Consider the following 27,840-nt stretch of genomic DNA (forward strand, 5'->3'; position numbering starts at 1 on the left):
TCTTATGAGCCCAGTGTTTATAAGTATGCTATGTATAAGTTGTCTTACTGCCAGACTCAGAGTGATTTAATGATTAAATCAGTCCTTAGCAATCGTTTTCGGGACAAAATTGTTACTAAGGAATAGTTTAAGTAATCATTCAATGTCTCTGAGTACGACAGTTACTAGACTATTACTTGTAAAAATAGTGATATAACTAATTCATAAGACAAAACATTTAAGAATCATTTAACTATTGCATACAGCTCGCGTTAATTTAACTGCAGAATACTAACATTAGGCTGGAGTAGTAAACAGAGCAGTTAAACCAATGGATTTATTACATAAACAGCCACTAAGAGTTACCTATTAGGCCGTAAATCTGTTCAGCCATGTTCCGTGTGAATATTTATTAAAATATAATTCCGTCCATTACGAGTATGTGATGTTATTGTTGCAATAATTTGTTTTCTCTTGTCGGTATGTGAAGTGGAATTATTATTCGTTGATGAGTTGTAGTTGTTTTTAAACGGTTTTGTTTAGCTAAACAAACAAACAGGGGTTGTGTTTGTTTGTTTAGGTCCAATTTAGTAATTAGAATTTTACCCCTTCTTGTCAGATCTGATATTTATTACACACTGTTAATCTTGATGTGAAGGTAAAGCGGGAAGCTCAAGACCGGTCGCGTTGGAGGACTTCTATGGACGCCATCTGACCCCTTTTTTATGGGGGGAAAATGGACGAGGCGAGGCGAGAGGGAGTGTCAGACTCTTACTGACTAAAAACCACCCCGTTCCTACTCCTGCTTGTCGAGCCGGAGCCTTGGTAAACCCGCTAGGTAGTCCGCAGCTCCGGATTAGGCATCGGCCCTACTGGGTCCCATCTGTGGTGGTCTGATAGCTCTTTGAGGCGCGTGTGGAACGCGAGGGACATAGAACATTAAGTCAAGTAAGGCAATCTTGATGACCATAATCCTACTTAATATTATAAAATGCAAAACTTTGTATGTTTGTTTGTTACTCCTTCACGTCAAACGGCTGATGGGATCGAGATGAAATTTTGAACAGGGACAGATTATGGTCTAGTACATATAGGCCACTTTTATTCCACGAAAACGCAGGCAATACCGCTGATAGTAGCTAGTATAATTTTCTTCTAGTATTATCTTCATTATGGGTATTAAACGAAAGGGCTCATTACAATCGTTTAACATAACTGACTTTTTTGTAGTAAATACATATTATGTAATGTATTATGAGTTTTAATTAATACGGACATTGTTACAGTTAATCCTTGTGGGCGTATGTTACAGCTGTGTTAGTTATGACATTAATTCTATTGTAATGAGGGCGCTCCTACCGCTACACCGCAGGCACAGAAATAAAACGTCACGTAGCTTGAGGGCCGACCTTGGAAACCTCAAATCTTACTTCTTACTAATATTATAAATAGGAATGTTTGTGTGTTTGTGTGTTTGTTACTCAATTACGTCAAAACGGCTGAAGGAATCGGAATTAAATTTGGAACAGGAGTAGATATTGGTCTGGAATAACTCATAGGTAACACTTTTTATTCCATGGAACTGCGAGCGAAGTCGCTGACAGAAGCTAGTTTATAATAATGGTAAATTATAATAAAGATGATGACACGGTCAGAATTTATTTTGCTGACTTCAATACTCTTATGTATATTATAGATTTGTAGGCTATCCCTATGTTTTTCACATTTCATTTCGATTCACGCATAGCTTATCGACTATCAATTACTCACGCATTTTTATCAGACAGGTATTTCCATTTAGAAAATATTCGAGTCATATTTTCTTAATATTTCACGTACTTGTGATAGTTGTAGACAGAATCGTTTGAAAAGAAACTTGTAATTTTGAATTCCAAAGTACATTACCTATGTAGGTATGTTTGAACATATTGTAATTTTATTCGTACCAAATAATTTTGAAGTTATCGATGTTGAAACGTTAACTAAGATAGAACATTTATCATATGAGTAGATAATTTGTTTAAAAAAGTTTAGGAATTTAAAATTAAATTTAGTAGTTTGCAATTTAAGCAAACGTTTCTTCAGTAGTTTAGCAGTTATAATAGAGAGAAAGAGATTATTTTTAAATAGCTGACCCAACAAACTTCGTACCGCCTCAAACATATTTTTTCTCACTAACCTTTTAAACCTTCCCTGGACTTCCACAAATAATTCAAGGCCAAAATTTGCCAAATCGGTCTAACCGTTCTCCAGTTTTGGCGAGACTAACGAACAGCAATTGATTTTTATATAAATAGAGATTCGCGACCAAAACAATTTATTTCAATTTCGAAATAAGTAGATAGTAATCAATCTTTTTCCTTCTGTAACGTTTGTAGGTAATTCTGTCTATTCAATAGATACTTCTTGTATTAACTTCGTTGCAGGATCCAAGAGAGTTTATTCAGGCATCGGCTTTAACTCTTAAGTTTGTTGTTCTTTAATCATCTCTTTACATTCTGATTTATAGGAACCGCAGTACAAAGCTCTGTCTAATCTTTTGGCCAAAACAATTGAGGTGTTACCAAATAATCGGTTTTAGTACACAAGGTACAAGTTCTATAAAGGTTTAAGTATGGGAGAGCCATGTTTCGGCACGACCGGAGTGAAACCACGGCCTCACAGAAAACCGACGTGAAACAATTTGCGTTGTGTTTCGTTGTGTGAGTGAGGTTACTGGAGGCCCAATTCCCAATATTTTCAATCCCCAACAACCCTTAAATTCCTAACGCCACCATGCGCATCCGACTCCAGGAAGAGACTACGAGGCCAATCCAGTTGCGGAAGGGCGTGAGACAGGGAGACGTTATATCTCCGAAACTGTTCACGAACGCACTGGAGGACGTTTTTAAGCTCTTGGACTGGAGCGGACGCGGCATCAACATTAATGGCGAATACATCACTCATCTCCGTTTCGCCGATGACATAGTCGTAATGGCAGAGTCGCTGGAAGAGCTGAACACCATGCTCAGCGACCTCAATACCGTTTCCCAACAGGTGGGCCTTAAAATGAACATGGACAAGACGAAAATCATGTCAAATGTCCATGTTGCACCTACACCGGTTGTCGTTGGGAACGATATACTCGAAGTTGTAGACCACTACACATACCTGGGTCAGATCATCCAGCTAGGTAGGTCCAACTTCGAGAAAGAGGTCGCTCGAAGAATCCAACTCGGATGGGCAGCATTTGGGAAGTTGCATGAAGTCTTCTCGTCAAAAATCCCGCAGTGTCTGAAGACCAGGATGTACAACCAGTGTGTGTTGCCGGTGATGACGTACGGTACCGAGACATGGTCCCTAACTGCTGGCCTTTTGGAAAGGCTCAGAGTCGCCCAGCGCGCGATGGAGAGAGCTATGCTCGGAGTATCTTTGCGCGACAAAATCCGAAATATGGAAATTCGCCAAAGAACAAGAGTTACAGACATAGCTCTCAAAATATGCAGGCTGAAGTGGCAATGGGCAGGCCACGTCGCTCGGAGGACTGATGGCCGCTGGGCTAGGAAGGTGACTGAGTGGCGACCGCGGACCGGAAGACGCAGCGTGGGCAGACCTCCCACTAGGTGGACCGACGACATCGTCAGAGTGGCGGGGAGCCAGTGGATGCAGGTGGCGGCTTGTCGTTCTACGTGGAGGACCAAGGGGGAGGCCTTTGTTCAGCAGTGGACGTCTCTCGGCTGATGATGATGATGATGAAAAGGCCAGTAACGTACCTACTTGTAACGCTTGTTTGTAACGGTGTTTCAAGTGTCCATGGGCGGCGGCAATTGCTTCCCGCCCGTTTACCGGCTTATTACATAAAAAAAATCATCTTAATACATCTTAAGCTATACAAATCCAGGTCTCGCGTTTTATTTCTGCACTTTCAACGATCTATTCATATTGGTTATGCATAGCTTGAGGTATAGCCGAGAATGCAATTACAATAGTTACAAAGGTCATTAACCCACGCTGAACGGTCAGAGCGGTGTGTCGAGAACTAAAATTAAAACCGTGATTACACTTGCAAAGAATTTTCGACAATTTACATTAAGGCTTATTGTATGACCACGAATAATTACATTCTTCTTTTAAAATTATTGCTGTTGAAAATTGTTGAACTCCAATGGAGAATATAAAGTCGTCTTTTTATTATATTAATTGCTAATTAGGTTAAAAGGTTTGCTTATGTCATTGTTCGACGTGATATCTTTACTTAGTTTCAAAGTATGATTATGGAACCCTGGCGTGGTTCGAAATGAGTTGAGTAACGAGCAGTAACATGAGTAAACCTTATTTACTAATTAAGTTCATAATATATCTCACGTATATAGGATACATATTCAGTGCAGACTGCTCTTCGGATAACGATTGGGTAATATTCACCCAAACTGCATTTATTAATCAGAATAGTTAGAATGCAAATATATATTAACTGCGCATTGCTTTTCGGATAATGATTAATGTTCATCCAAACTGCGGGGGATTATTCAGTCGGGTGGTTCAGATTCTAGGTTAATTATTTCATTTACGAAATTGTACCAAGTCTAGAACAATAGCTTCACACTTAATTACACTACACTCGGCACATAAAAGATGAAAAGAAGTTACTAGAGCCTACAAAATCAGCTGCATTTTAAAAGGGAATACAGAAACCCACGTACATACTTGTCTGCGATTAATTCCCGCATTTTCATGGCAATCGCATCTATTCTGCAGTGCGCTGAGCCAATCAACCGCTTGCTTGGATCGCAGCCCAGCTCCGAACGAATCTATTCGCGATTGCTGCATTGTGTTCACGAATTAATAACTAGACGTACTCGTGTACGGTTTGGTTTTCAATTATTTTACTTTTCCAATGCTTCTGGTTTGATGGATAAAGTTTCGTCTGAAATTGGGGTTCCCAACCTTTTCCTGGTCAAAGACCACTTTAGATTATATAGATTTACCGGCATGGAATGAGACACTGAACTGAGAAGTGTCCCTCCAAGATATTAACTATAAGCAGATATTGACTATATCAAGCAAATTAGTGGCCTATTGTTGTGAATGAGAGAAAATAAGAGACCACTTTTATATTTATCGTTAAGTTAGGGACCACTATCATTCATTGTTTCCGAAGCTGCGTCAGTGGCATCCTGGCAGGGTCGCCATGCAATGTGGGGACTTTGGGAGCGTAATAAGGAAACGTGTTGTTCTTATGATTACCTTTAATTAACTGTCTTATACAACTAACTTACGACACCACGAGCACCTAGCTTCACTGACAGATAGACTGACAGACTGACGGACAATTCAATTTGACGTTTCAAAAATGCCTTATTTAGGATTAATTGAAATAAATGCTTTGACTTTGACTTTGACCTATTAAGGCGAAGTGTCGCACACACTACACAACTATTACTTTTTCATGTGGTTTCACACTCTGATTTTCTGATGCGATCATAGCAATAGTATCTTTTGAAACATTGAAATCAGTTGCTCCTCTCAGTCCTTTGATGTAAGTTAATTTGAGCTTTAATCGTGGTATTTATTGGATACATGTATAGTCATGTGTATTTGTTTTACTTTTCGCCATTTTTTGTCTTCTGCGGACCACCAGGGGAACCACTGGTCTTTTACTGGTACTACTACCAAATAACATATTAGACGGAACTTTACATTTATAAACTGAATGGTATAAAAACTAGTCTAATCGAGGAAATAGAAAACTGAATGTATGTCGGTTATAGTGAAAACGTAAGCAAGGTTTACCAAATGTCATGCTATCACAATCACACAAACATTTACAAAGCAGACGATAAATCATTCGCTTGTAATCCTTACGATCTTCGTGACCAACCTACGTTTTACAATTCGTGAACAACATTTATGCCATACGAATTTGAACCTAATACCCATTTAGATTACATGTTTAATAGAAAAATATCGCTTAAGCACTAAGATTTGAGCAATTTATTTTTACGTAGGATGTACTAAAGATTGACCTTTCATATCAATTTGGGCGTGATTACATAATATCATGTTTGTTTGTATGTGCGCACGTATCTCGTAAATATTTTAGTACGTTGTCAATAAAAGGTATTGGCTCTGAAAACAATCGTTTGCCTCATCACCATAAACTCGCTGTGATATGTTTGCGGGCCGAGTAATGGGGCGTACACTTGTGAACAAACGTGCTTTCAATTAACTATTTTTTACAATGCTTACATAGTTTATGCTTATTTGTTGGTTGCGAAGATAAATGATTAGACAAGGAAGAACCCGGGGCCTTAGTACGAGTTTGTTTTACGTTTAACGAGATAGAAACGAGAGCGCGTTTGGCGCTCTGATTGGTTGGTTCATTCGCACCGGTAACACAGTAAAGTTTCGATCTCGTTTTCGGTAAACAAACTCGTACTAAGTCCTCTAAAATAGTGATTTAACACGTTGACTGTCCGTGCATTACATGTAAAACAATGCTTTTCTGAAAAAGTACTTCGAATACTGCCATTTATAGATCTAATTATAAAAATAAATAATTGTCCTGATCTTTGAAACCTTTTCTGGATTTTTGCTAGTCAAGAATTTCGCTTACCTAAATCTTTGAATTTCTAAATACAAATACTAGAAAAAATACTGTTTAGCATTATTTACCTTATTCCATCTTGATTTGGTACTACAATCGCATATCAATGTGTGATCCCTAATAATCCGTTCCCTGGATCTCGTATCGTGTTCCTCATTATTGAAGGTTTATCTTCCAAGGTATGTTACCAAAAACACCAGCGCATCAACTTACACTAATCTGTCGAATTTCTGTATTAGATTTTCTGTCTTTTGACTTTGTAATAAAGTTGACATTCCATTAACACAGCAACACAAATACAATACTCAAGTATCGTCTTAATTTTTTCTTAACCCGTTTACAGTCCACGTCTTTTAATATTTTCCAACCAGATGTTACCAATTTGCCAGCAGTGACGTCACTCCTCCGCAGCGACTTTTTCAAGGAGTTCACAATTTTCTCTCGGCTTTTAAAAAGAATAAAATTTTCTCCTTAATTCATAAAAGCTTCCTTTATCCTTTTAATCTGCATTCCATTTCCGTACAATAGGATGATGACGGGGTATGAAAATTAAAAATCTATTAGTCTGTCAGTTAGGTAATTAAAAAATATTAGACAGGATTTTTTTATTTTGTCATATAAGATAACAATACTTAGATAAAACGAATAAAAGTTTACGTAGTGTAAGTGCACTGCTGACCAAATACCTCTTCTTACACAGAGAAGATTTAATGGTGATTAAACCTTCTCTGTGTATGAAAAAGTAAGAACATTGAGCAACAACTTATAATTAGAAATTATAAGCCCAGGTTTCCTCACGATGTTTTCTTTCACCATTTGTCAGTGGTGTCTCAGTATTCTTAGAAAGTACATATTACTTGGAACCAGCCATGCATGAGAAGTGGGCGTCGTAAGTCTCTGGGCCACCACGACACACCATATAATAACGTACATTTAGTAACAGTCTCATTTAATAACACTTTTGTACACGTCAGTACTCATGAACGAAAGCTCATTAGCACTAGACTATGTGATAGGTACTCGTAGAGTAATTCATAACAAACAGGATTACGTAGTAATAAGTACATACATTATTAATATAGTTTTACATCACCGGTCGATTGCTATTACGTGTCACTTATTACATTATTAGCAGACTCTCGAAATAATAGGTTTATTTAATGTCAAAAGTCAAATTGAATCTAATAATATCTAAGAAAATAATGGAAATGGACTCAATCCCTATTAAATGGGGCTCATAACTTGTGAGAAGTGGATTTTACATTGAGTAACTACACTTTTAGCCTCTTTCTCGGATTTAATCCGCGGAGAGGTCGGTCGCAGAAGTTTTAAGTATTTTACTTCTTAAGGTTTTTCTTTGTGAAATCATCGTAAATAGCTAATAGACTATCTTGTGGATATTTAGTCATATCGCTTACCTTTTCAGTTGCGTACGCAAATCCTCCATTGTACTTAATTAGACGAAGTCGGTCAGGTGCGACTTTTAAACGTGGAATGAACTCGTTGTCGCCTAATGAGACTAGTCACAAATAATTCTTATTTAAACCTCACGGAATACAAATAAATATGTAAAACGGTTTTCATGAGCACCACTAATGTAATAGAACATAATCATTATATGAAGACATTAACAAAGATATAATCAGAAATAGGTACCGAAAAATGAACTACAAAAGAAATTTAATCTCATAAGGTCTTTAAAATTAGCATTTTAATAGCTAATTGAAAGAGAAGAATATACTTTTATGGCACGATCCTTATCCAGTAAGCCATCAGTCTGTTCTAGGACTAAGTAGGAAATAATTACAGATTTTATTACTTTAGTACTTATTTTTCACTTAAAACTCGATTTGGAACGAAAGAAATTTAAAGAACGTCGAACTTAATGATTTTTGGTCGTGATACAATAGGTATTTTTGTAATAGTAATATAGAGGTAGTAATGGTCTATTGTAGGTGCCTTATTATTGTACAGTTTTGTTAAGCTAGAAACTTTTCAATTATTTTGTTTCGGTGAAGCGATATTTGTAGTTTGTAGGCATCATTAGTAGTAGTGTCGTGTTCATTAACCACCTCGACATCGACAAAAATAATTTCTATTCATTTCTGACATTAGTTACTTAGTGTATATGGGTCTTAGTCAATAATCTTTTTTTTTAAGGGCGGAAAATCATCCAATGACTTCTCCCGCCTTGGGCGAGGCGAGAGGGAGTGTCAGACTCTTACTGACTAAAAACCATCCCGTTCCTTCTCCTGCTTTTCGAGCCGGAGCTCCGGTAAACCCACTAGGTAGTCCGCAGCTCCGGATGTATAAGGGCATCTAAACTAACCCTTTAATTGTTCTGTTAAATGTCATTTAAAGGTTGGTAAAAACAAAAATGTATTTAAGTGTCACCTATATTAGTTTAGGGGTTCTTTAAAATTTAAAAGAAGTTGGTGAAAATGAGCGGACATGTTGTATACTTCACGTTGTCATATCTTACTTCCAATTTTGAAAGTGATTGGTGTGTCTCGGAAAGCACGTACCTAAAGGCGTTGGTCCTGCACCTGACCTCTTTCTGGTCGTATTGGTCTGCCATCCCATCGGATTTAGAGAGTTTAGGTACCTGTGTTTGCACACACACTTGTGCACTCTATTATATCCTAGTCTAGTGAAACTTGTCACTATTATGAAATCGATCGGGAGGTTTTATTTATTTATTTTATTTCCAAAAAACGTATCACAATAATTATGTCTCTAGATGTTACCAGAATTTTATTTCGTCTAGTAGCAGCCCACTTACTTATTGCTACACTTAGGAGCAAAGAAGCGGAGCCACCAGGGTTTATTCTTTTCGTTGCTTAATAAATATTTCCTGATAAAAGTATTTTATTAATTGGTAACTTATGTCTTATGAGAGACTATTTAATTACCTTTAAAATAGGAGTGTTTGTTATAAAACAAATATTTTTTTAAAGCTTAAGGGTGCTTTTCCATCAGAGATGTGCTATGCAATAGTTAAGCTGTGAAACTATGTGGCCGTTTCCACTGATACTAAGCTATGTAGCGGTGCGAGTAAGATGTGCTATGAAGATGTGCCGCCGCAAAGTAGCTGCACGAGGAAGATGCGCAGCTCGAGTATGCGATGTATCGATAGTAGGGAAACCATCCATAGCACGCATCCATAGCACGCATCCATAGCACGCATCCATAGTAAGCATCTTTCCATATTAAAAAATAAAAAAATCCATAATTATCTTAATGGGTTGGCGGAAGCCAAACGCATCCACAGCAACGTAGGATAGCTTATCTCTGGTGGAAAAGCACGCAAAGAGGTTTCTTTAATATGAGAAACAAAAATCGCTAGTGCCTCCGTTTCTTTGCTCCCAAGTGTACTTATACTGCCATTCCCAAAGCAAGTCGGTGTGAAGTTATTGTCACACACTAAGTACAATATCATACGCCGTGTGATTTCTCAGAATTTTCAATGTCAACACGTTTTCCGACATGAAAATCAAAGTGAGATATTATGTTGAGATGCTAGCAGGTGAACTTACTACTATCTGAATTTCTGTATAAGATTTTCAACTTTATTGTTTTGCTACTATAAAGTCGAAAATCCAATGAAAAAATTTACGGATTAGGGTAGCTTGATCTGCTGCCGTCTGTTCAGAAGTATGAAACGACAAAATGTTTTCTTTTTTAAAGACAAGTCCGGAGTCTAGACTGATTTTCAAGAAGAGTAATAGCTTCTTAGAGAGTTAGTCTGCAACTATAAGAACAATTTATTATTTTGTGAGTTGTAGACGTATTGTGGTAATAAATCATTCGCGGTCAAACTTGTGATGGTCACAACTAGACATACCATAGAACTTTGATGGATGTTCAGTACAACATGATAATAGACATGTTGTAGTAAGAATCTTACGTTATTTTGTGTATTTTAATTTCGTAAAATTGGAATTCTTTTAATCAAAATTAAAACATTAAGAAACATCTAGACACACGGCAGTGTGTCCGCCAAGTTCGAGCAAAAAAACCGACACACCGGCCGTGGGTTATATTACACGAACCATTTCGGGCCAAGTTCGACCCACCTATAACTCAAAATCTATTTTATCTACGCATATGAAATTTCTAGTATCTGTCGAGATCTACTTACTTATCTAAAATACAAAATTTCATTAATGTACCTATTGTAGATCTTAAGATATTGACGTCAGAAAATCGCTATTTTTACTATACACTCACTGACTGACTGATTGACTCACTCATTCACTCATCAAAAACCTAGACCACTTCCAATGGTCGTATTGACTTGAAATTTGGCATGGAGGTAGGTCTATAGGTCAAGGTAAAGGAAAAAATCTGAAAATGGCCAAGTGTGAGTCGGTTGTAAAAATAATGAAGGTGTAAATTCATACCCCTAAGGAACTAAAACAAAAAAATTATCTATATCTTCCAATGGTCGTACCGACCTAAAATTCGTTAGGATTATTTGTATTTAGTCAAAGTAAAGTAAAATAAGAAAAAAAGAAAATAAACCTTACAAAAATAAATGAAATCCCACCCAAAACATAAATGTGAAAGGCTGCCAAGTTCGATAATATTGGAATGCTTCGCCTATAAAAGAAGTGAGATCTAAATAAGTACCAAGTTCCATACACAGACCTCAGTTAAAAATGATATAACTTGGCAAGTTTTAATAGAAAATTATATACTTGACTCATTGCGTTTAATAGGTTTATAACAAAGTGTGTGAAAACTTGCCAACTTGTTATATCATTTTTAACTGAGGTCTGTGTATGGAACTTGGTACTTATTTAGATCTCACTTCTTTTATAGGCGAAGCATTCCAATATTATCGAACTTGGCAGCCTTTCACATTTGTGTTTTGGGTGGGATTTCAGTTACATCCACAATCATTATACATACCTTGATCCGAAACCTCTAACTTACTCTTAGATAATTATATATGTATAATTACAAACAATTGATACGAAAAACTTTTTTTCTTATACGATTTTAATGTGTATGGTCATCAATAGAGTGTGTACCAAAAATCAGATTGATCTGTAGTCAAAAAGCGAGAGAAATTCCAATTCCAACAAAAAACATATATGAAAATTCAAATTTCCAGTAAGTAAGTATCCAGAAATTCTTAATTCCTAAAATAAGGAACAGCCAAAAAAAATAGTAGGTTCATCAACTTCGCCAACAGATTTACTTCAACCAGTTGTGAATTTCAGATGAAACAGGGATTTCAGGTTTACGTAAATGACTTTAAGCTTAAGCTTGAGCTGCATTGCTTAGTTGTAGCCGAGCTGAGCTGTTTATTTGAGCCTTATTTTAATATTATAAACTCACTAAATATTATAAGCAAAGAATATTCCTGTTTTGAAACTTTTTAGCCTGTCACATCTTAGTGGACTGATAGTCCTTACTTGCTCTGTTATTAAACACATTTTTTATATTTAGATACGTTCATCAAATGAAAATTTTATGATAATCCCTACTATTACCAAGTGGATTGAGGATTACTGTTAGATCACTGAAAATTTCAAGTGCCACTCGGAGGTGGGTTGCAGTTGTGAGACGCAGCTGATGGGTAATTTTTACTTATATTGAAACAGTAAAATTACTATATTTATTTTATCTACACTTCTGTATATTATATTATAACATACGATGAAGGACCTACTGCCGGGTGGCATTCTCTAACAACCATTGAGTGATGTGCAACAATGCGTGTACTATAACTTTTTCTTCTGGTGTGTTGATACAAAAATACCAAAGGTCAATATAATATTGAATAAAGCATTAAAAGTATAATATGATCCTATGCACTATAATATATGGAATCTAACTACAATACTAAATCTTCCCTTACAGCTATTCAAGGCTCACTTCCATTGAATAAGTCCAATGTATAGAAGATTCTATTGTCAGTCCGTTTGTTGTGAGCGAGGCAATATTTCCAGTGTTTGATTCTAGACTGAATCAATTGTCAGCCTTTCGGTAACTAAGCTACGGATCATAATGTCTTTGAAAGCTGGTATTGGGATTTTGATTTCTGAAATACTGAAAAGATACACTACATAATATAAGAATCACGTATCGCATAATTGATAAATTAAATGGAGCAAGAAGTACAATTTTTTTTGTGGGGTTAAAAAATAGAATATGATTGACGAAAGAGCCGCGGACAACTTAATTAACCGGTTATCGGGGAGAGTCAGACCACTACAGATGGGGCACAGTAGGGCTGATGCCTGATCCGGAGCTGCGGACTACCTAGCGGGTTTTCCGGGGCTCCGGCTCGAAGCAGGAATAGGAACGGGGTGGTTTTTAGTTAGTAAGAGTTATGACACTCCCTCTCGCCTTACCCTAGGCGGGAGAAGTCATTGTATAATTCCCCCCTCCCCCCAAAGTGTTGCATTTCAAAGATTGTCAACCTTCGTAGATTAGAAGTGTGATATGATATGTATTATGTATTAGACGAAAATATTTATGTAAGTTCAATTTTTTTCCAAACTTTGAAATTGCCCGTCATACAGGGATTCCATTAAAAAGTTACATAAAAGCGACATTCGATGAATAGTAGTTTTTAACTTTGAAATAATATTAAAAAGTTTTGACATTTCTCTATAAGATTGGATCAATTCATTTCGCGTCCCATATTGGTCACTTTGGTATCGTCACATTTCAATGAATATTTTGCGAAAATGGACCTTGCAACTTGTTGATAGAACATTAATCACATTGTTATTAGTCAGAAAAATCTCTGATTCAATGCATTCCAGACTCAACAAAAATACCTTTATATTAATTACTGTCTAAAATCTCATATTTATATATCTGTTGAAAATCTAAAGTAACGCCTGTGTTTACATTCAATTGCTAAACAAAACGTTATAATAAACTATATAGCCTTCAGTTTACTACAAAATTAAAATGTAAGAAAACTAATAAAAAAGCACATAAAATGTTCACAATTTCTCCTGCACTGAATAAATAAATCATCAACGAAAGCGTTAACAAAATGCACGGAGTCGTGAAAGCTAAGAAAATTTAATCTTTCAAACATACACAAATCTAGGAAGTAAATACCGTGTAATCTAACAAAATATTTGCAAGAAGCATTCACAATGAATACAAAAATACATTTAAAATACATAAATATGATCGTAAAGTCATGTAAACAAGTTTCAGTTTCGTTTCAGCGGCTTTCAGTTGCTCGCGAGCCAAGCTTCAGTGACGACGCATTCAACGTACGCGCTGACGTCACAAAAGTTTACGTGCGAGAAAAAAAATATAGAAACATATCTAGTGCTGTGAATACGAATATTGTGAAATATGGTTTTTGGAAAAATTAAATAATTTCGTGATTTATTTTCGGCATTTTTTTTTGTTTTCAAAAATACAGTTCGCGTGTGAAAGAAAGTGATTTTAGTTTTGGAAAAAGTGTAACTGAAATGCTTGATAACTTTTACTAGTGTTAAAAATAAAGTCAAATAGTTTGCACAGTGGTCAAGTTTTAAGTTACAAAGAAGCTGCTAAAAACTTTTGGAAGGTATTTATCTTATCTTACTTATTTATTACTTACTTATCAATTATGAATTGAACACTTAAAACTATTTAAAAGTATTTGAGTCAAATACAAATTTTATTAAACGCCAGTCACTGTCAACTATTGGACTATGTACCTTCTCTATAAAACAGGGATAGCAATAAATAATTTCCACGCTTGACAAAAGGAATACTGATCGCAGTTTAAAAGGTTCAAGTTTACTGGAAAGCGCTGCTGTTCCGTCCCTGTTAAATATATTATAATAAACTTAGTAAGATATATTTTATTGGGTTACATAAACAATTAACTGCCGATTTTAAAGTTAGTCAGTCGAAATAATTATGTTAAACGACCACAGATTATTTATAAATTTTAATTAACTCAGCTGCCACTGCTACTGCCTTTACCTTTAGCCACTAAAGGAGTCTTTACCTTTAGCCACCGCGACGAGACCATAAGGGTACTTTTCGACCAGACATGTGCTAAGCTAAGTTGCTGAGGATGTTTGGCTACCACCAATCAACTGAGATATTTATTTATTTCGATATTTTTGTACAACGTTATTAAAAATATGTTTTTTATATGGAAAGATGTGTAAAATGGATGCGTGGTATTGGTGGTTTCCCTACTATCGATACATCGCATTCGCATACTCGAGCTGCGCATCTTCCTCGTGCAGATACTTTGCGGCGGCACATCTTACTCCTACGCTACATAGCTTAGTGTCAGTGGAAACGGTCACATAGTTTCACAGCTTAGGTATTACATCCTCACAGCAACGCCACTTGTAAAAGAAAATATGTGAGAGTCGCACATATTTTCTTTTAGAAAAACTTGTACCTACCTAAGTTTTTACCTGCCTAGTTCTTTGCCTTTTTTAATTTGGTAACTTATGTGTAAGTATGTCAAAGGTTAAATTCGGGATTTTTTACTTTTGCATGTGGACTTAACGTCTTACACTTTGAGGCGTAATCTGCTAAAATAACCTTTAGAGAAATACGTAGGCAACCCGTAGATTTATTATGTTGGATTATAAGATTTCTAAAATAGGTAGGTAAGGTGTAAGTTAAGTGAAAGAGTGATTTTTTTATATAATTTACAAATTCTTTAACATTGAAGATAATAATATAATTATGGTCCGGACCAACTAGTAAGACAAGTATGAATAAAAATATCAAAGAATCTCACATTTGACAATCTGACAATCTCATACTATTGATACGAATATAATGGTTTTCATTTAAAAAAAGTTCACCACACTAGGCTTTCCTCCTGTGTCTGTGTGTTTACAAATATACAAGAAATAACAATTAGTGGATCACACAAAGAGTTATGTCGTGGAATAGAACCCTGCGCGGCACCCGGTTGCTGTGTTCATTGTTATGAGTCGATCTCTTGTTAATTACATGATTTTCATATCTACATGTAAAGATTGCTAAAAAGTCGAATATCTATGATGAGACGCAAACGAATTTAACAATCGAAAAAACATTTTGTAAGTTTATTGTTATTAGAGTTTCTATCCACATGTTAATACTCAAATGCTTACTATACACTGGTGTGAATCAAATTTCTCAGTACCACTGTTTTTCTAATAAATCTCGATTCTAGGTATAATATTTTAAATCTTGAGATACTTTTCCTCGTTAGTTTCGTAATAAGGAAAAGTTGTGGTTTTCCGTGATGGGCTCCATATGTTTGTAAACCCCCAATCACTGTCACTCTATAGTAAATCACACGGTACTAAGAAACTTACTGTAGAATAAATCATTTTCTTTGTACAAAATCAAATAATTTATACCAATTAAACTATAAATAGGTTTACCTACCTACACTGAAACATAACAAATAAAGAAATAAATAATATTCTGTTCGTCAATGAAGTTATCGATCTCTCGGATCTCTTTTTCATGGAATAAGTCGGTAAATGAGCACACGGATCACCCGATCCGTAAGCAATCGCCGCCGCCCATGGACACTTGAAACACCAGAGGTGTTACAAGCGCGTTGCTGGCCTTTTGGGGGTTAGGAATTTAAGGGTTATTGGTTAATCGAAGCTCAGTAAGATTATTAAGGCGGGTAATTGGGTAATCTCTTTTGTTTAAACAGTTTTAGTGCGTGTTCGTTTTAGCCTAATGACCTGTTTATTATCGACTGCTAGGGCTTGTTTATGAGGCAGTAATGGCAACTACTGAAGAAGAGTCTTTGATTGCACGGTTGGTGGAGTAACCAGGCTGCTGTGGAACATGTTGCAGGTTCAAATCCCACACGGAGATTGTTGTTCCGTGACTGGATGTCATGTGTGAGAAATTGTACGTTTGTAAACGCATTCACGACACAGGGCAAAATCCTAGAGTGGGACAACGTTAAAAAAACAAAATCGTCTCGATTCTCAAGTTCAAAAAGGTAATATGTACTAGATTCGGTTTCCGAAACTTTCGAGTCCGTAAGCTCCGGTAAACCTAGTAGGTTTCGACTCAAAACCAGGAGTAGAAACGGGGTGGTTTTTAATCAGTAAGAGTCTGATGCTCCTTCTCACCTCGCTCATAGAGAGAAAAGTCATTGAGTGATTTTCCTTCCTTAAAAGAAAAACGGTCTTTCGGTTTTCCGAAAATTTCCAATAGTAGCGAACAGAGAAAATGTACCTCGTTTATAGCAATAAGCTCACTTTAATACCGGCCTCTTTAACATAACTGGTCAAGAGTGGGTGTTACATTAAACACCTGAACCTGTGACGTTCACACAATTTGCACGAACTTTACAGAACGACAAAGGACTCGTCATACTTTACGGCAGTGTATATGACAGCGGACCATAAGTTCTCAAATAGAATTTCCTGGAAGGCAATGGCCGACAACACTAACATATAAATGAGAACCTTTAAAGTAATGGTATGCTGTTCCTTATTACCGATTGCTTTGTTGGTCGAAGGGTCGCAAAGAATCGATTTTTTTTTGGATCCTCTCCTTTTTGGTGGTGCATTTACAAATATACAAGTACACATACACATCACACCCAGATCCAAAACTATTTGTGGATCACACAAAGAGTTGCTCCGTGCGGGAATCGAACCCACTACACGTTGCATGGCAGCCGGTTGCCCAGCCACCGCATCAACCGTGCAGTCAGTCAAAGTCAAATTACCGATTGCTTTGCTTTGATTTTCTAACATGAATGTTCATATACACATCACACCCAGGTCCGAACCAACAATTTGTGGATCACACAAAGAGTCTCTCCTTGCGGGAATCGAACCCGCTACACGTTGTGCATCACGCCAATCATGCAGTCTGGGTCTGGCATATTTTGGTTTTCGCTTTCGCTTATTGTATTACAACAGACTTGACTTTAGTAAGGGGTAACTTTAATGAGTCCTATGTAATCTACAACTTATTTCATAAGTGACAAAAAGATGTCGTGACATTCCAGTACTATAAGCCAGACGGTATTAAAACGTTTGCCTTCTGTGTTTTTATAGGTTTCAAAAAATATATAGCGGACCCAACGCTATGTGATGTTTGTTATCCTAATGCTATGAGGAGCGTGTAAAAATGTTGATCCGACAATTCCGACGAAGATTTACGACCCTCATTATGAGTAGGTACAAAAAGGTCTGACAACTTGTCTAGCCTAGCATGTCGCCGTGTCCTCATACGTACATTATGTATACCTAAGCTATAGTAGCTTCATGAAAATGTCCAAGCGTTAAACGACTCAACTTACTCAGTTACAATGTACCTAAGGATTTTTTAAACAACACTTAAAATCTGATTTTCCGGATTTCTATTAGTTAATTCTATTGACATTTTGACGTTAAATCTCACATAAGTTAACAGCAACTTAATACGTCATTGTGAAACAAAATCATATACCTATTTATGCCCGGTTTACATTATTCCAGTCCAGCGATCCAGTCCAGTACTGGATTGCTTTCTGGACTGGATATGTTACGTCTACATTATTCCAGTTATTTAGAAGCCGTTGAAATGAACACTACAGTGACAATGATTTCAAGAAGAGATCAGTTTCGAAAATGTTTTAAACGTGCTCAATCACTCTTGCTACAAGAAGTTATTAATGAGGTTGATAAGGAACTAAAAAAAAAGGAACGGATTTGGGTGAGAAATTGGATCAGCGAAAGAGATCAAAAAGGAGGGTCAGTAATGCTTTTGCAACAACTGAAGGTAGAAGATCCCAATGAATATAGACTGGCACTGAGAATGACAGCAGAAAACTTTGAAGAACTGTTATCATTAGTTTCTATTAATATCCAGCGTAAGAATACGTTGTTCAGAGATGCTATACCCGCAAAAATAAAATTAGAAGTCACTATTTCTTTTTTAACTATGTTAGCCTCAGTCGTATGTTTCGATTGCCAAAACTTCTGATAACTTCTTCACCATTGTTAAATCCTTTTTCTTCGCAAAAAAAGTCTGCAAAAACCACCAACACGTGTGTACTTCGTCAGCACTGGAATGGCACTGGATTGGCCGTCTACATTATTCCAGTTGCACTGGATTGATCGCACTGGACCGAAAAGTAGACCGCGAATCCAGTTACTGGACTGGAATGCTTACTGGATTCAGTTCATTCCAGTGCCGGTTTACATTTTTCTAGTAAGCAATCCAGTACTGGACTGGATCGCTGGACTGGAATAATGTAAACCGGGCATTACTTCCAAACGCATTATCATCCTATCTACCGATATATTTACATAAACAAGATCAATAAGAGCTACAATAGCTTGGCACTGGCTCCTAAGTATTATCCAATAACAATCTAGTTTACGCCAGTTCTATCAAAATGATATAAACAGACGTCAAACAACCTTGATCTCTATAAATTTTTGTTCCAGCTGTAAAAGATTAAAACTTTCTTTTAAATCAATTTAATAGCTGCGCTGTGTTTAATTAGTTTCCCATATGCTACGGTTTAAACAATTAAACAATTCGTCGATATATCTAGAATTAATGACGCACGGAACTGATCGCGTTTGATATATTGTTACTATGCTGATTTGGGAACGCATTTGTATAGTCAGCTAAGCTAGTATGGAGGTAAGAAAATAAAAGATTGATTCAGAGACATTAGTAAAAAAGATGAGGCTTCGTTATAAAGCCTATTTTTTTTTGAGGGGGTAAATCATCTAATAACTTCTCCCGCCTTGAGTGAGGCGGGAGGGAGTGTATCGTCGATGCGTATCATGATCGCATATGTGGACGGGGAATGATACGCGTATCATGATACGCGATCTCGATACGCTGTTATGATACGGCCCGTCCCATGTCATGTCGGTTTTTGTCCGATCATCAAAGGTGATACAGATACGGACGTGGGTCAGTCTGGACGCGTCATTAGGTCTCTCATCAAAGCTCTTCCTCCAAGTCTGTATCTGTTTCTAAATAATTCCGTTTGCCACCATCGTCTCTGTTTTGGTTTTGAAGTTAGAATATTGTGAATGACAATAAAACAGGCACATGAAATTGCTAAATTCTCGTACACTGCAACCATCAATATGGTCAGTCACGATATCCTTTTAGCCATCCTATCCCATCTTGCGATCTCTGGCAAATCACTTGAATGGTTCTCTTCCTATCTTCAGGAGCGTCAGCAGTCGATCAAGCTGGATGAGACTTCATCTGGCTGGTGCGAATTAAAAACTGGCGTTCCTCAAGGCGGCATTCTATCTCCTCTTTTATTTTCCATCTTCATCAATTTCATAACTTCCGAACTTCAGTGTGCGTACCATCTTTACGCTGATGACTTGCAGCTTTACTGTCAGGCTGGTGTTGACGGTTTGTCTGACGCCATCTGTAAGATCAACGGTGACTTGGCAGCCATTAAGAATTGGTCTGAGAGGTTTGGCATAGCGGTGAATCCACTGAAATGCCAAGCCATTATCCTAGGAAGCACCCGTACGCTGAGCGGGATTGACAGGGCCAATCTACCGGCTGTTTCCTTTAATGATGTGGCTATCCCTCTGAGTAGTGAGGTAAAGGATCTGGGGCTGTGCATTGATTCAAATTTGAAGTGGCATGCACAGGTCACTAACGTATGCAAAAGGGTCACCGGATCACTGCGGGTGCTATACAGACTGAAGAACTTGCTTCCTTCCGCTACGAAAGCTATGCTGGTGCAGGCCTTGGTTTTTCCTATTTTTTTATCGATTATGCTGATGTTTGTTACTACGACCTGAATGCAGATCTCCTCAATAAACTTGACCGACTTCTGAATAACTGCATTCGATTCGTATTCAACCTGCGTAAATATGATCATATTTCTGTTCGCACCACTACGGGATGTTAAAATAAGTGGACTGTATGCTGTTGATAGGCGCGGTTTATTCGCTTCCCAATTACAAGTTTGGATAATCCCGGACAAACAAAATGAATTTAAATTAACGAGTGTCGACCGTCGTCCGGTGGAGTCCGAGAGCGCAAGATGTTCTATGCCCCTCTCGCTGCGCAAGACCTTTTATGCCCCACTCGCTCCGTCGCCCCTCTCGCTCCGTCGCCCCTCTCGCTCCGTCGCCCCCCTCGCCACACCGCGCTCCGCTGCGCCGCTCACCACGATGACTCAGCCGAAATAGGCACCGCGCCGCTAGCGCGGCTGCCGAGGCTATGTTGGGTTTGATTCCCAACATGCTCCCCGGGTTGAAGTGACTTCAAGACTCTGGAAGGGGACAAATATTATTAAAGGCCCTCCTGACAGTGCCCCTTTTCGTTAGGACCTCTGCGACTCTGGAAATGCCGTCGCTGCCAGGATACACTTTGGTCACTCGCCCTAGGCTCCAAATTGAAGGAGGAAGTGCTCTATCCTTTATCAAGACGAGGGAGCCTAGCTTAAGCTCCGTCTTTGTCGAGTGCCATTTTACTTTTTGCTGAAGAAGAGCCACGTATTCTAGGGAAAAACGGTCCCAGAAATGTCGACGAATGCATTCGATTCTCTTGAAGCGTTCCAGGCGGTTGATCTTCCCAATGTCTACATCAGAATCCTGTGAATGAGGTAGAGCATTAAGTTGTCGGCCAATTAAGAAGTGGGAAGGTGTCAGTGCGGAAAAGTCAAGAGGATTTGAGGAAAGAGGAGTAAGAGGACGGGAGTTTAAAACAGCTTCTATTTGAGCGAGGCATGTAGCCATTTCCTCATAGGTAAAATGAGTGGTATGTAACAACCTTTTTAAATGGTGTTTTATGGAACGAACGGCTGCCTCCGCTAAACCGTTGAAATGGGGACTATATGCAGGAATGAATTTAAATTCAATTCCCTCAAGAGCCAATTGACCTTCAAGGTCAGATCTGGCAAGAACCTTTGATAGTTCACTCGATGTTCCGACAAAGTTTGTGCCATTGTCCGACGTGATACTTTGTGGTTTCCCACGACGTGAAACAAAGCGATTGAGCGCGGCTATATAAGCTTCACTGGATAAAGCCGTAACGAGCTCGACATGACATGCTTTAGTGGCATTGCAGACAAAGATTGCCAAATAAGCTTTAATTAGCTTGCAACCTCTGCCTTTCCTGTCCGCTATCATCACTGGTCCTGCGTAATCAACGCTGCAATGTAAAAACGGATATAATAATTCAGACCGTGAAGATGGTAATTGCCCCATGATAGGTTGAGCACATTGCGCCTTGTATCTACAACAACGAACACATTTTGCCACAATGTTCTTGGCAAGGATTCTACCGCCCAAAGGCCAATAACTTTGTCTTATATTTGCTAATAAGAGCTGGGGACCAGCATGTAAATATTTTAAATGATAATAATGAAAGATTAGTTTGGTAAAATGATGCTTGCTACATAATAGGATGGGATGCTTAGTATCGAAACTATACGGAGAGTTATCAAGCCTACCACCCACGCGTATGAGGTTGTTTGAGTCTAAATAAGGAGACAAGGAAATAAGTCTATTCTTATTTGGTAAGGATTTCTTGGCTTTGAGAATAGCATATTCTTCAGGAAACATTTCCAACTGAGCTTTGTGCAACAGTAAATATAATGAGGTTTTAAGTTCAGTGACTGAAAAATGACCGGTTCGTTTGTTGGATTTGTTTCTAAAGTTATAAATAAATCTTTGTAAATATGCTATTGTTTTTTGTAAATAAATAAGATTAGATGTGTTCTTAATTAAATTACAAATAGGATCTACATTAGTACTACAACACACGACAGAACATGAAATTAACTCCGGTAGATCGTGTTTTTCTTTTTGATTGGGCATTTTTGGCCACAATACTTCATCTTTCAACAAGAAAGTGGGACCAGACCACCACAATGATGAATTGCTGATGGAATCGGCCTTCAGCCCGCGGGAAACAAGATCCGCCGGATTGTCTTTCGACGGTACGTAGCTCCACAAGTGACCCTCTGTACTCTCCTGAATTTCGTGAACACGGTTGCGAACGAAATGTTTTAGCTGCATTGGTGATGTTGTTAGCCACCCCAGCACAATGGTAGAGTCACACCAAAAGTGACATTTGTCAACTTGGAGAGTTAAAGAAGATAATACCTTAGTGCACAACCTTGCAGCCAATAAAGCTCCGCAAAGCTCCAAACGAGGTATCGTCATGGGCTTTATGGGCGCTACCTTACATTTAGATGTAACAAGTGTTACATTTACTGACCCTGAACGCTGCACGGACCTTATATATAAACAAGCGCCGTACGCGCTCTGTGACGCGTCTGAGAAAACGTGTATTTCGTACCGTTCACAGTTATCACTGAGAACCCAACGTGGAATTTTCAGCTGATTTAGACAAGGTAAGGTGTCAGAAAATACGATCCATGAGTCCAATATGTCTTTAGAGACTTCATCATCCCATTGATATTTATTTATCCACAATTTTTGCATGAGAATTTTGGCTTCTATCACGCACGGGGACACAAGACCTAACGGGTCAAAGATCTGACTTATGACAGAAAGAATGTGTCTTTTAGTTATGGTTTTGGCGGGATGCTTAATATTTATTGAAAACGACAAGATATCAGAATCACAAATCCAATTGAGACCTAAAGTTTTACAGGTGTTAACTGTAGTACTGTCTGAAAGGTCTAAAATTTGATTGGAATTATTTGAAGAGGGAGAAATATGATCTAAAATTGTTTGATTATTGGATTTAAATTTTCTTAAGTTAAATTGTGCTGATTTTAATACTGAAATGACTCCCTTGCACATACTAATGGTTTGATTTAAAGAAGTAGAGCCTCCTAAATAGTCATCCACGTAAAAATCTCTCTGAATTGACTGTTTGACGTCATCATCAAGAGCATTAGACGCTAAACTCACAAGACACTTAGTGGCCAAGTATGGAGCAGATGCCGTGCCATAAGTCACCGTATTGAGAGTGTAAGTTTTAAGAGGTTCGTTGGGATTAAAGCGAAAAATAATTTGCTGTAAATGCCGTTGAGATGGATTGAGCTCTATGGCTCTATACATTTTTTCTACATCGCCAGTAACAACATATTTATGTTGGCGAAAACGTACCAAGATGGAATATAGGTCATCTTGTACAGTTGGTCCGACCATTTGTATGTCATTTAAAGACAAACCTGAAGAAGTAGTGGCCGATGCATCGAAGACTGTACGAAGCTTGGTTGTAGAGCTTTCCTCACGGACCACGCCATGATGAGGTAAGAAGAAATTGACATTGTCACTACGGCTAAATGAAGACGGCATGTTTTCAGTCATATGACCTAAACGTTCATATTCATGCATGAACTCCATGTATCTATTTTTAAAGACAGGGTCTCTTTGAAATTTACGCTCTAATGACAAGAACCGACACTTCGCCTTTTGATAGGAATCGCCCAGGACTGAAGGATCCTTCTTCAGCGGCATAACAACGACGAAGCGCCCGTCGTCCTTACGAAAGGTGTTTTTTATGAAACTCTGTTCACACGCCTGCTCCTCAGGAGACAGGGCGTGCGTGGTTGCTACGGAATCTAATTCCCAGAAACGAGCTAAGTCTGGATCGGCCTTTTCACTCAAAAAATTACAAACAAGAGGAGAAGTGTGTGACTTATGGCGGGCAACGTACCCTGACACCAGCCAACCCAGTTTCGTTTCATATAATTTGGGTTGATTTTTCCCCAAATCAATGGAATTATTGCATAAGACGGACCAAAATATATCGGCCCCAAGTAAGATGTCTACTGCTGACGGAGTATTAAATGAAGGGTCAGCTAGACTTATTCCTGATGGGAGGGGAATATTATTTATGTTAATAAAAGAAGACGGTAAAACTTTGGTAACGTGAGGTAAAATATGACAGTCCACTGGAAGTCTATATTTCTCATCATAATTGGAAATAATAGTAAGGCTGCAAGATTGTGAACTATGCGAAGTATTATTATTTATACCTGTCACTGTGGTGCTCGTAGCACGTCGTGACAAACCCAGCTTACCGCAAAGGAATTCTGACACGAAGTTGGCTGTACTGCCATTATCGAGCAGTACCCGAGCTGTGTGCACGTTGCCCTTGCTGTCCACCACCCTCACGAGCGCTGTGGAAAGCAAAACAATCGGAGGAGTAGTCGTGTCCAGAACATCTGTTGAGCTAGAAAAACTATCTAAATTGCTAACTGGAAGAGATGGTTGAACGGTAGTTTCTGCCTCATGCATGTGAAGCAGCGTGCTATGCTTTTTCTTGCAATATTTACAAGGAACTAGGTTACATCTTGTTTCAATATGCCCTGGTCGTAGACAATTGAGACATACCTTAGCATCTTTAGCCTTCTGTCTACGTTCTTCAATTGAAAGAGATCTAAATGCTTCACAACTGAATAAGAAATGATTCTGATTACACATTGGGCAAGTTAAGGATTTTTTATATGTATTGTTATGTTTTTTATTTGTATTATATTGTAAATATGTATTTTGAGTGTATTTTGTAGATGTAGGTTGATTGTAATGATTTTTTATTGTATCTAATGAATTTTTATTGTGTATTTTAGTTTTACTTTTATTTTCTTGTAAAGTTTCCAATAAATCTGCTTTGTTACTAAGAAAAGTTATGAAAATTTCTAAAGATGGAGGATTATTTAAGGTGTTTCTATGTTCTTCCCATTCCCTATGTGTAACACTATCTAACTTCTCCGCCATCATATGAATGATAAGCGTGTCCCAGTACTGAGTTGGTTGATCCAACGTCGACAACGCACGTAAATTTTTATTAGTTACGTCTATAAGATGGCGTATTGCTGAACATGATTCATGTTTTATGTGTTCAACATTAAATAATGCGTGAACATGATTATTCACGAGTAACCTTTTGTTGTCGTACCTACTGCACAATAAATTCCAAGCGGCCTCGTAATTTTCTGCTTTAAAATCTAAATTATCAATAATTAATAGTGCACTACCTTTAAGTGAAGCTCGCAGATAGTGCAGCTTATTTATGTTATCTATGTCTGACCTTAAATGTATCAATGACAAATAAGTGTCCCTAAACTCAAGCCAGTTTTGATAGTGACCATGAAAAGAGGGTAAATTAATTTTTGGCAATCTAACGCAATTGGATTTGAAACCACCTGAGCGTCCATCCCCGCAACTCGCCACGGATTCATCCGGAAGTTGAGAAGACTGGTGAGGGCGAGCACCGAGTAGTCTCCGCGCCGCCGCCACGAGCTTGTAGTACTGATTCTCGAACTGCTCACGCTCCTCGCCTTCATCGTCGGGTTCCTCCGACAACATCTCGATGTCGCACTGTAATTTGTCGAAATCATCGTATAAGCTACCAAATCTGTTGAACCTTGTTTCTAAGTCTAAAAGCTGTAAACTGCTAAGTTCATTGCAACTTTCTAAAGTATGTAGGTAGTTACCAAATACTGTCAATTTAGACTTCATACAGCTACGTCGTTTAACTAACTTAGCAATCTTTTCGTCAGCCATGTTGATGGAAAATAACTGATTGCAATGAAGTTTAAATAATACCGGACAGTAAAAAACCGGTTACTCTGCAAGCAAGGTATAAGCAAAAAACATGCGCAAAAAATATACGATGCACTAACGACTTGACGCCGAGAACAATAGATCACCTGTTGCACGGCTAATGACCCTGACAGCTGTTATAGATAAGACACTGCAAGTATGTCTTATTTAGATGTATTTGAAAAGATGAATAAGCTTTGTAAGCAGAAGCAGTGAATGTACGGAAATATATGGCTTTGAAATGAAGAATTACAAACGTAATTGAAAAAAATATGGAAAGAACTCACTAAATATTGCTTTTTAAACATAAACTAGTGAAAAAAGAAAGGAAATAATTGGAACGAACTCACAGAATGTCTAAACCATACACAGGATAAACGATGATCTGCAATTTTTCGTCCTTCTTTGTCTTTGAAGATGACTTGTCACTTTCGATGGGTCCAAAGTCCGTCCAACGGTCAATTCTCCGTTTCTCGAAACTTATGTATGCGGTTGCGTTGCGAATAGTCTTCGTCAGGATATTGATGACTCCTGCAGGAACTGTCGCTGCTGAAGACCGCAGATGAAAAGGGCTTCGAGACCGAAGTAGTAAGATGATCCCGAATTCTTCAAACCTCGTAACTAGGCTGGCGAGTTCCACAAAGGACCATGTTCGCACCACTACGGGATGTTAAAATAAGTGGACTGTATGCTGTTGATAGGCGCGGTTTATTCGCTTCCCAATTACAAGTTTGGATAATCCCGGACAAACAAAATGAATTTAAATTAACGAGTGTCGACCGTCGTCCGGTGGAGTCCGAGAGCGCAAGATGTTCTATGCCCCTCTCGCTGCGCAAGACCTTTTATGCCCCACTCGCTCCGTCGCCCCTCTCGCTCCGTCGCCCCTCTCGCTCCGTCGCCCCCCTCGCCACACCGCGCTCCGCTGCGCCGCTCACCACGATGACTCAGCCGAAATAGGCACCGCGCCGCTAGCGCGGCTGCCGAGGCTATGTTGGGTTTGATTCCCAACACATAGGTTGCAATTAAAGTGGTTGCCCATTCGCCAGCGCAGGGAGCAAAGGGCGCTAACCACTCTATTCTCCTTTCTAGATACTCCTTCTTCGCCTAGTTATCTATCCCCCTATTTCCAGTACATCTGCGCAAACCACAATAAACAACTCCGTTCGTCCCATAACCGTCTTCTCCAATGTCCCACTCATCGCACTGACTTTCTCCACTCTTCCTTTTTCGTGCAAGGCATTTTTCTGTGGAATGCGCTCCCCCGGGATATCAGGATGGTGTCAAGTCGTTTAACTTTTAAGAGGAAGATTCGCGAGCTTTTACTAAAGAGGTTGGCTGATTCATCACATTGACTATTTTCTGCATGTAGTATGTATTATTTATGTGTATATATATCTTTATATATATTTATATATATATATATATGTATATATTTTTATGTATGTATCATATTATATTATATCACTATTATAAATATATGTTTATAGGACTAGTATGTATTATTGCGTATATGTTCGATATACATCGTATCATTTCTCATTTTAAATAATCTATCATGTTCCATGCACCCGCCTGTTATGTTCTCTGCACCACCCAAGGGTCAGACAGGTAGAAAATGCCAACGGCATTATGTCCACCCATGTACTTGTGCATAAAGCTTTAAATAAATAAATAAATAAACTGCGACGACATGTTTAATCGAGAGCAGAAACTGAACTAAGCAATTTGATACGCGATCATGACTATTGTGAAGATACGGATACGGAGCAAATCGGAGGCGTCCAAAACTTGATACGG

The 27,840-nt window shown here is 38.1% G+C and overlaps 2 protein-coding genes across 4 annotated transcripts in view; one reads left to right on the forward strand and one right to left on the reverse strand.

The window, feature by feature from the left end:
* The first annotated feature begins 13,775 nt into the window (after nucleotides 1-13,775).
* LOC118282249 (neuropeptide FF receptor 1) overlaps nucleotides 13,776-27,840 on the forward strand; it is a 155,791-nt gene continuing 141,726 nt past the window's right edge. The window contains exon 1 of one of the 2 annotated variants that reach the window (XM_035603237.2): nucleotides 13,776-14,117. The gene's annotated coding sequence lies outside the window, so the exon portion shown is untranslated. The remainder of the gene's footprint in view (nucleotides 14,118-27,840) is intronic. The other variant, XM_035603238.2, reaches the window with a different exon arrangement.
* On the reverse strand, nucleotides 20,436-27,056 carry LOC118270442 (uncharacterized). 2 transcript variants are annotated; one of them, XM_035586032.2, is made up of 2 exons: nucleotides 24,519-27,056; nucleotides 20,436-20,786 (listed from the first exon to the last, which is right to left on the reverse strand). In XM_035586032.2, the coding sequence occupies exons 1-2, from the start codon at nucleotides 26,002-26,004 to the stop codon at nucleotides 20,779-20,781; spliced, it is 1,494 nt and encodes a 497-aa protein (XP_035441925.2). In that variant the 5' UTR covers nucleotides 26,005-27,056; the 3' UTR covers nucleotides 20,436-20,778. The 2 variants fall into 2 exon arrangements, with proteins under 2 accessions (XP_035441925.2, XP_035441924.2); XM_035586031.2 differs by having other exon boundaries at nucleotides 20,436-21,108; nucleotides 24,519-27,051.

The sequence above is a fragment of the Spodoptera frugiperda genome, chromosome 20 (genome assembly GCF_023101765.2).
Source record: "Spodoptera frugiperda isolate SF20-4 chromosome 20, AGI-APGP_CSIRO_Sfru_2.0, whole genome shotgun sequence".
In the NCBI taxonomy this organism is placed as follows: Eukaryota; Metazoa; Arthropoda; class Insecta; order Lepidoptera; family Noctuidae; genus Spodoptera; species Spodoptera frugiperda.

Bases quoted from the DNA above. Each gene is read 5' to 3' on its own strand.
- LOC118270442 (XM_035586032.2), bottom strand. From the start codon at position 26,004: ATGGCTGACGAAAAGATTGCTAAGTTAGTTAAACGACGTAGCTGTATG.